Source organism: Bidens hawaiensis, unplaced genomic scaffold (assembly GCF_021521415.1).
Source record: "Bidens hawaiensis isolate Kalapana, Puna unplaced genomic scaffold, B.hawaiensis_p1.1 tig00017009_1, whole genome shotgun sequence".
Classification (NCBI taxonomy): Eukaryota; Viridiplantae; Streptophyta; class Magnoliopsida; order Asterales; family Asteraceae; genus Bidens; species Bidens hawaiensis.
In genome coordinates, this window is record NW_027492574.1 from 27,659 (window position 1) to 37,075 (window position 9,417).

Here is a 9,417-nt window from a genome sequence, read left to right on the forward strand (position 1 = left end):
GGCAAATGAGTAACTTACAACTTTAAACAAATAAGCTTATTCAAATAAGCTAAAAAACCATCTTCAAATAAACTTTTTTAAATTAACTTATATAAGCTCATAAACATAAACTTAAAAAGCTAAACCAAACACGAAGTGAAACTTATTTAAAAAAAAAAAAAACTAAAAAAACTATAAACTTTGTTATAAAAACCAGGCCAAACACCCCCTAAAATGAAATATCTATGTGAACACTCAGTAAAACTTAAATACAATAATAATAATAATAATAATAAGAAGAAGAAGAAGAAGAAGAAGAAGAATAATACATCCTGGAACGGTCCAACCCGACCCAATAAATAAGCCCAATTAGAAAGCCCTCCACACATCACACTCTCTTCACACTAATAATATTATTAGGGTTCTTCTTCTTCTTTATCATCTTCCAGAGAGATTATTATTATTATTATTTCATTTCATACACATCACAAATCATAATAATCAATGGCAATGGCGCTTGGATCACAACCGCTCGATATACTCGGAGACCGTCAATCCGGTCAAGATGTTCGCACTCAAAACAGTACGTATTATTATTATTCACTTTCTGAAACCCTAATTTATCAATTTACAATCATCCACTAATTAATAATTGTTAATTGTTATTGTTTTGGTACAGTTACTGCTTGTCAATCTGTTTCGAATATCGTCAAGACCTCACTTGGTCCGGTTGGACTCGATAAGGTATTTATGCTTTTTTAGCCCTAATTTAATTAATAAAGTTAGGGTTTTTGTGGCTTTAAAACACTAGATCGATGTTATTTGTGGTGTTAAAGTGGATTTTGAGCTGGTTAGAATAGATTTAAGTATGCACTAGCTTGATAGATCTGATTTGTGTGTTTAATATTACTGATTTGCACTTACAACACACACGCCGTAGTTTCTGATGATGTGAACTCAGATAAACCACAAGATATTGTGACATTCATGAGTGTATATGAGCTCGAGCTGAATTTACGGTAACTTGAGCTTGGCTTGTTTTGAGCTCGAGCTCGAATAGTGAGTGGTTTTTTTCAAGCTCAGGCTCGGCTTGTTTATTATTTCTTAATTAATTTATATATGTTTTAAATTGTTATTACGTATTGTGAGGAAAATCATAAACGAGTCTAAGCTCGGCTCGAGCTCATGTAGTCATGGCCGGCCTTGGGCAAGGTGGTTGACCTCTCAAGGCCCGGTCTCCATAGGGGCCCGGAGACTCTTTTATCAAAAAATTATATATATAAGTTTTTTTATATAAATTTCATGTATAATCGAATTAAAGAGAGTTATTAGAGTGAATAGGCGAGAAGAAACAATGACAATAGAGTTTCAGTCGTCGACTTTTACCTGGTGCTCCTGGTCGTTGTGTTCTTCCTAGATCTAACGAAGAAGATGGAGTTAAATACCTTGAGTTACTATGGGCTTATTTCAATAAATGTCAAGCTAATTTTATGTTTTTTCCAATTTATTGCCTTTTGTCAGAAAATTGAGCCACATAATGGAGAGCCTTTATACCTTTTTCTAATATTTTTTTTATTAATTGTTTTATTTATATATTTTATTGTATAATGATTTTTATGTTTATTACTTGCTTACAGTGAAATGAAAATTAACCACTATTTTTATTACTTGCGCTTATTACTTTATGCATATCTTTTATAACATTTTCTACACATGTTTATAGCAAACATTTGTCATACTATGAATTGTTAAGTGTTGAAAAATGATCGAGTTTTAGAACATTTTCTAGGTTTTTTAATTGTTGATGATACCACCGGTAAATGACTCATTGATTTCTCCTTAAGAAATAAAAGATGCCCATTTTTTTGTTCGTCTGGGCCAGTGGGCCCTGAAATATTTTAGGGTTCTCGGGGAAGGCCCTGCATGTAGTGCCTTAACACATAGAAGTCTAAAGGTAAGACCTAAAAGATACTAAAGGATCGAGCCTAAGCAGGCTTCCCATACAACTAAACTAGCTTTATATGAGGCTCGGGTTCCGGTTGAGCTTGCAAACACTCAGTTTTTTTTGAGCTTTTAACGTTCCGATTTTAGTAGCTCACGAGCAGCTTGGTCCATTTGCGCCCCTGGTGCCGATGTTGATATAACATATTGTTCTTTTAAGTACTGTCGTTGCACTTGCTTCTCTTATCTTGTTTCTACATTTTATTTTTCAGTTAGGTTAAGCCTTTTGAGTGTAACTAATGTGGGATTTTGTTTCAGATGTTGGTTGATGACATTGGTGATGTAACCATCACCAATGATGGTGCTACAATTCTCAAGATGTTAGATGTTGAGCATCCAGCAGCCAAGGTTGGACATAACAAGTTTCTTTTGCTTCATTTGTTATCTTGTCACCTTTTGTCTGTTTTATCTGTTATTTTTTTCTAACCTATGGTTATTTAGGTTCTTGTTGAATTGGCCGAGCTTCAAGATAGAGAAGTAGGAGATGGAACCACTTCTGTGGTCATTGTAGCTGCTGAGTTACTTAAGGTACTGATATTTATATTCTAGTACATAAATCTTTGTGTTCATAATTTCTGATAAAGGTGCTTATTAATATATTTATCATGATAATTTTGCAGAGAGCAAATGACCTTGTGAAAAACAAGATTCACCCAACATCTGTAATCAGTGGATACAGAGTGAGTGTTAAAACAATTCTCCAGCTTCTTTATAATATTTTTTTTTGATAATGCTCATGTTTACTTTTTATTTTTATGTTTGCAGCTTGCAATGAGAGAGGCATGCAAATATGTTGAAGAAAAGCTTGCAATTAGGGTAATGAGTTTATAGATTAATATGTTAATACACTAAAAGTACTTATTACTAGAGTTCAATTTAATTGCCTTTATTTTAAACAACTTTAAAATTCTAATGTTCTTACTATAAGTTTATTTTATTTTTTTTTCTTTTTATTTAGGTTGACAAGCTTGGAAAGGATTCTCTTGTGAACTGTGCTAAGACAAGCATGTCTTCCAAATTGTTATCGGGCGACTCTGACTTCTTTGCAAATTTGGTATGCATCTATGTTTAAATAAATATGGCGTACTCTTATATATGTATAGAGATGATTCATATTTGGTTACATCTTTAGGTGGTTGAGGCAGTACAAGCTGTTAAAATGACCAACGCACGTGGTGAAATCAAGTATCCAATCAAGGTTTGTTATATTAACTTCATTACTTTTTTTTTGTGTTTGATGTAAATCATCACACCTGCAAATATCTGAAAATGTTAATTTGATTAGGGAATTAACATCCTGAAAGCTCATGGAAAAAGTGCTAAAGAAAGCTACTTATTGAAAGGTTATGCACTTAACACCGGGCGTGCAGCGCAAGGAATGCCAATGAAAGTTTCACCTGCAAGAATTGCGTGTCTCGACTTTAATCTTCAAAAAACAAAAATGCAACTAGGTGTTCAGGTTCTCGTAACCGACCCACGTGAGTTGGAGAAAATCCGTCAAAGGTAATTAAAACTTATTATTTCAATAGTTTTCTTATTTTGTGTTTTCTTAATAGTATAATGATATTGGAATTATGTATAAACTTACAGAGAAGCTGATATGACTAAAGAACGTATTGAAAAGATTCTAAAAGCTGGTGCTAATGTTGTTTTAACTACCAAGGGAATTGATGACATGGCACTCAAGGTAAAGTGCTTTTTTATTTTTCGGTGATACAATTTTAGGCTTGTAAACAAATCAAACGAACACGAACGGAGCGTGTTTGTGTTTGTTCGTTTAACTTTTATCGAACAAACGATTGGACACGAACACTTAAACGAACAGGGTTTTGTTCCTCATGTTCGTTTATGTTCATTCGTGAATTGTATAAGTGAACAGCTTACAAACGAACATTACTTCGGTAGACTAATTAAAATTAAATGTGAACAACAATGTATTGGGCCTTAAATTGCAAACAAACAAACTCAAACAAATGTAAACTAATGAACGTAAACGAACAAACATAGATGAATGTCCATGAACATTAATGTACAATTTTTTTGTTCATGTTTGTTTGTTTATTAAATAAACAGACCTAAACGAACTCCCTGCGGAACTGTTCGCAAACAATTCACTGAATGTCTGGTTTTTTACATGCCTATGTGATTGCATTATTTATTTAATTCGAACAATTTTTCTTTAACTCAGTATTTCGTGGAAGCCGGTGCGATAGCTGTGAGACGCGTTCGTAAGGAAGATTTACGCCATGTTGCAAAAGCAACAGGTGCAACCGCGGTAATGTGCAAAAAATACATATATTTTTCAGTTTTTATAAAATGGACACATTGGTTTGAAATTAAGTTTATTATTACTATGTATAGGTGTCAACATTTGCTGACATGGAAGGAGAAGAAACTTTTGATGCGTCATTCCTTGGATACGCGGATGAGGTTGTTGAGGAACGCATTGCAGATGATGACGTCATCCTGATTAAAGGAACTAAAACATCAAGTGCAGTATGTTATTAACTCATTTCCAGTTTTTAATAAAATGAATTTGATATACAAAGTATACTAGTTTAAATAATTATAATTGGGATTATTTCAACAGGTTTCTGTAATCCTAAGAGGTGCTAATGACTTCATGCTCGATGAAATGGATAGAGCTTTACATGATGCTTTATGCATAGTCAAAAGGACATTGGAATCAAATTCGGTAATAATCTGCTTAGAATACATAAAACAATATTTACATACAATTATAAATACATTTATTGACGGGTGGTCAATTGTTTAATCAGGTGGTGGCTGGTGGTGGTGCGGTTGAGGCTGCACTGTCTGTGTACCTGGAGTACCTTGCTACAACTCTAGGGTCTCGAGAACAGCTGGCAATTGCTGAGTTTGCTGAATCTTTGTTGATAATTCCTAAGGTATGACTTTCGTGTAGTCACAGTTCAATCTATTTAAATTGATTTATTTTTAATGTTATTACTTTTTTATGTAACCTTTTTATAAATAGGTTCTTGCTGTTAATGCTGCAAAGGATGCAACTGATTTGGTAGCCAAACTGCGTGCATATCACCACACCGCACAAACAAAAGCAGACAAGAAACATTTATCAAGGTAATTGTAGTTAATAATAATAATAATTATTATTATTATATTTTATTTTAGATTTTGTTTTAATTTATTATAATTTGCAGCATGGGTTTGGATCTGGTAAACGGTACTGTTCGCAACAACTTAGAAGCTGGTGTGATTGAACCTGCAATGAGCAAAGTCAAGATTCTACAAGTAAGTTGTATAATTATTTTTATACATAAATTTTTTTATATTTTTATGATGCCTGAATAAAACTGGTTTATGTGTTGCAGTTTGCAACAGAAGCGGCTATAACAATTCTTCGAATTGACGACATGATCAAGCTAGCTAAAGATGAGAGTCAAGATGGTCAAGAATAGTTATTTTTCTTTTTGGACGATACGATTAATCGCTTTTGGTTTGCTTGTTTGTTTGAAAAGTTTTGTTGCACGTTTGTAGTTTAGTTTGATTTTGTCGAAACTAGATGATCATCGGTATGTAGCACTGGATTGAGACTTTTGGTATTTTGTGAAAACTGGTGATTTTTTAAGTTTAAGAAAGTATGGCCAAAAATGATTATGGCTTTTTATTTTTTATTTTTAATTGAAACTTTTTCTTACTATATATTTGTCTTGTGTCTCTTAGACCATAGTTAAGACATCTTTAAGTATACATATATATTACATATGCATCATATAAAACTTGAGAAAAGTAAATAAAGATGGAAGTACAAGCACAATTTATATTGTAAGCAAGCAATTAATAAGATATATCAATCCAAAGTTCATCCTCAACTGCCAAGACATTCGAAACCTGTCGCATTGTTGGCCTTTCCTGTGGGTTAGAGTTCAAGCATGCTTTTGAGATAATCAAAATAGACTCCATTAGTTTTTCAACTTGGGGTGATGGTGGCGGTATCCGACTATCTCCCACATTGGTAGGCAACAAATAATCAACAGGCAAAGCTGGTAAAGATGTTATGAGTTCTCCAGGATGCTTTCCCATGATCACTTCGAGTGCAACAACTCCAAAGCTATACACATCACATTTCTCAGTTGCCACCATCGTATAAGCAAGCTCTACATGCACAAAGGTAATATCAATCCATATACAAAAGGGTCTAACATATACATATATTTTTGAAAATTTAGAAGATATATGTAGATCAAAACTAAGTTACCTGGTGCTATATAACCATAGGTGCCTGCAACGGTTGTCCAGTTTGACGAGTCTAGCTTTAAAAGTTTGGCCGTGCCAAAATCAGAGATATGCGCCTCATAATCAGAATCGAGAAGGATGTTGGCTGCTGAAATGTCTCTATGAACTATAGGCGGTGAGCAATCATGGTGCATATAAGTCAAACCATTGGCTACAGCACTTACAATTTGGACCCTTTTCAACCAATCCAATCCCTTCGATAGGATATCACTATTTAAGATCGATCTGAGGCTTCCCTTTTCAAGGTATTCATAAATTAAAAACGAGTGACGGGAATGGTTGCAAAATCCAAAGAGCTTCACTATGTTTCGGTGCCTTATGTTGGTTAATGTGCGTACCTCACTAAGGAAACCTTTATGATTAATTAGGTTCTCTGATGATGAAGAATGAATTTTCTTGACAGCTACCGTAATATTGTTAGGTTGTAACTTTGCTTTATACACAGAGCCGTATCCTCCTGTGCCAATACAATATGCTTCATCAAAATCATTCGTCACCTTTAGGATTTCATCATACGCTGCTCGTCCATCAAAGTTTGATATTGAGAAGAAATCATTAGCTTCTTCAACCAATATTGGTTTCATTGGAGAAGAGCCTTTCCTTTTTAGTAGATAAGCATAAAGGCCGCCGAGTAACATTGCCCCGAAAAGGGGGAGTATTATCACAAGGACTAACCTATGATGAAAGCTATCATTTTTCTTCTTCATTGGAATTTGACTTTCACAAAGTTTCAAACCTGTAACATTTCCACACAAACCTGGATTGCCTTGGAATACTTGCATGGATGAATTTTTGAAGATAGCAAATGATGTGGGAACCGGACCTACGAGCTCATTGTAAGAGAGGTCGATGTTAATCCCACTCGGCAATGCCTTAAAGGCATCAGGAATTGAACCAGATAATTTGTTGTGAGAAAGATTCAAATTTGCCAAAACCACTAAACTTTGAATTTCAGATGGTATCACTCCCGTAAGTGAATTCCAAGAGAAATCAAGTGTGGTAAGTTGCCCTAATTTACTAATCTGAGATGGGATTTTTCCGCTGAGCTTGTTATCACTAAAATTCAAGTAATATATATGTGTCCATTTACCAACGTGTCTCAGTATCGGCCCGTGCAATTTGTTTGAGGATAGATCGAGTGCAAGGAGATTTTGAAGCGACCCAAGCTCTTGAGGTATAACACCTGAAAGTTTGTTATCTTGCAATAACAATTTCAGCATACCTCTCACATTTCCAAGTTCCTTTGGAATTTCACAAGCCAAGTTATTTGAAGAAAGATCAAGTGCTTGTAGTCGAGTAGAATCTCCAAGTTGGGGTGGTATGCAACCACTGATTTTGTTATATCCCATAAACAATGATGCCAAGTTCTTGCATTTACTCCAGTTTTGAGACAACTGCCCATGAAAATTGTTGTGACTGACATCAAGTAGATCTAAACTTGGATACACTCCAAAACTATCTGATATGTCTCCAGTAAATTGGTTAAAATCAAAACGACCTCTTATTAAGCTATGGCAGTTCCTTACGCCTATCGGTATAGGACCTGTAAGTCGATTATGACTTAGTGATAAATTTTGAAGCATTCTCCCATGGCATAAATCTTCAGGCAAATGCCCAGACAATTGATTATTGTCCATTTCAAGCTCAAGCATGACTGGACTTGACAGTACTCCTTGTGGTATAGGACCGGATAAATTATTCTCACTGAGATACAAATATTGTAGGTCTCTCAGGTTTTTTAGCGACGAAGGTATAGAACCACTGAGTTGATTTTCGCTTAGCGCCAGCTGAGTGAGAGACTTCAAATTCCCAAGTTCAGTAGGAATGGGCCCAGAGAGATTATTTTTGTACAAGTGTAGGAGATCCAAAGACTCCAAATTACCTAACGATGAAGGAATTTGGCCTGTCAGATGGTTTGAATAGAGGCTGAGGCTCTGAAGTGAGACCAGACTCCCGAGTTCTTGTGGGATCGAACCATTCATTTTGTTTATGAAAAGGAACAAAAGGGTAAGCTGCTTCAAATTCCCAATGATGGGTGGGATCGGACCACTCAGAGAATTGTTACTGATATACACTTCCACAAGATTGACGAGGTTCCCAAACTCGTGTGGAATTTGACCAGAAAGCTTGTTATTATCAAGGTATACGTAAGTTAAGTTTCTTAAGTTGCCAAATGTTGAAGGCAGTTCCCCTTCCAGAGAATTATCATACAAGGCCAGGTGAGAGAGAGAGGTCAGTTTACCAATCTCTTGTGGTATCGACCCATTTAATTGATTTTCAAAAAGGTGGAGGGTCTGGAGATTGGCTAACATCCCAATTTCCGGTGGGATTGCCCCCGAAAACTTATTTCCTGAAAGATCAAGATAAACAAGTTTGGACAGGAGCTGGATTTGTGCAGGGATTGGACCGAAAAAGTGGTTTACACTAAGCTCAAATCGAGAAAGATTGTGGAGAAGTGAGAACGGGAACTGGTCAAGAGTACCGTTTAAGTCAGATGTTGTAACATTCAATGTGTGAACGGTCCAATCATCGTTGCAACCGACACCAAACCATGAAGTGCATGGAGTGGAAGCAGTAGCATTCATAGGGAGGGGAGTCCAAGAAGAATATAGTGAGGAGTCGTTTGGAATTTGAAGGCTAGCTTTCCATTTAAGAAGAGCATTGGCTTCCTTCAAAGACGCGAAAGCGAACTTTGAAAATGAAATGATTACTAGAGCTATAGATAAATGTACGAAGTGTGAACAAAACATTATTTGCCTTGTCATGTTTTCTTGATTTCAAAAATGATGGGTTGCGTGTTCTAATTTATACTCGAGCGGCTAACCTTATCTCCGGCAATGCCATATTTCCACAAGGAGTGTGCTTTACTTTGAGAAAAATAAATAGCTAACGTTATGTGAAGAGTGTTTATTACTTGAGGAATAAATGTCTACATGGGACTAGTTTGTTATCTTTTTTTGTTTTTCTTTTTTTGTTTTTTTTTTGACGTGCTTCACACTGTAAGACAAGACAAGCTGGGTCTCATAAGAACTAAAAAATAAATAAATAATTAAAATGAATGAACGTGGTGCATGCCGTGAGTATTAACCAGTTGAAATTGAGAAATATGGAAATAAAAGGTTGTTGGTATTAATAATTTCGTATGATATACATGGATAC

General features: G+C 35.2%; 2 protein-coding genes across 2 annotated transcripts; one reads left to right on the plus strand and one right to left on the minus strand.

Moving 5' to 3' along the window:
- Window positions 1-381: 381 nt before the first annotated feature.
- On the plus strand, window positions 382-5,636 carry LOC143552715 (T-complex protein 1 subunit alpha-like). Its single transcript, XM_077042863.1, has 17 exons — window positions 382-562; window positions 659-723; window positions 2,239-2,328; window positions 2,422-2,508; window positions 2,601-2,660; window positions 2,746-2,796; window positions 2,939-3,034; window positions 3,113-3,178; window positions 3,266-3,483; window positions 3,571-3,667; window positions 4,169-4,255; window positions 4,342-4,476; window positions 4,571-4,675; window positions 4,761-4,889; window positions 4,979-5,082; window positions 5,163-5,253; window positions 5,334-5,636. Exons 1-17 carry the CDS (start codon window positions 484-486, stop codon window positions 5,418-5,420), a joined length of 1,647 nt encoding a protein of 548 aa, XP_076898978.1. The 5' UTR covers window positions 382-483; the 3' UTR covers window positions 5,421-5,636.
- A 55-nt stretch (window positions 5,637-5,691) lies between these two features.
- LOC143552716 (uncharacterized) lies at window positions 5,692-9,158 on the minus strand. The gene is made up of 2 exons (XM_077042864.1): window positions 6,221-9,158; window positions 5,692-6,119 (listed from the first exon to the last, which is right to left on the minus strand). Exons 1-2 carry the CDS (start codon window positions 9,021-9,023, stop codon window positions 5,800-5,802), a joined length of 3,123 nt encoding a protein of 1,040 aa, XP_076898979.1. The 5' UTR covers window positions 9,024-9,158; the 3' UTR covers window positions 5,692-5,799.
- Window positions 9,159-9,417: the final 259 nt, after the last annotated feature.

Coding starts and splice junctions, on each gene's coding strand:
- LOC143552716 (XM_077042864.1), bottom strand. CDS start 9,023: ATGACAAGGCAAATAATGTTTTGTTCACACTTCGTACATTTATCTATA. Junction 6,120..6,220: donor CTATGGTTATATAGCACCAG/GTAACTTAGTTT, acceptor TTGTGCATGTAG/AGCTTGCTTATACGATGGTG.
- LOC143552715 (XM_077042863.1), top strand. CDS start 484: ATGGCAATGGCGCTTGGATCACAACCGCTCGATATACTCGGAGACCGT. Junction 2,509..2,600: donor TAGCTGCTGAGTTACTTAAG/GTACTGATATTT, acceptor ATAATTTTGCAG/AGAGCAAATGACCTTGTGAA. Junction 2,661..2,745: donor CTGTAATCAGTGGATACAGA/GTGAGTGTTAAA, acceptor TTATGTTTGCAG/CTTGCAATGAGAGAGGCATG.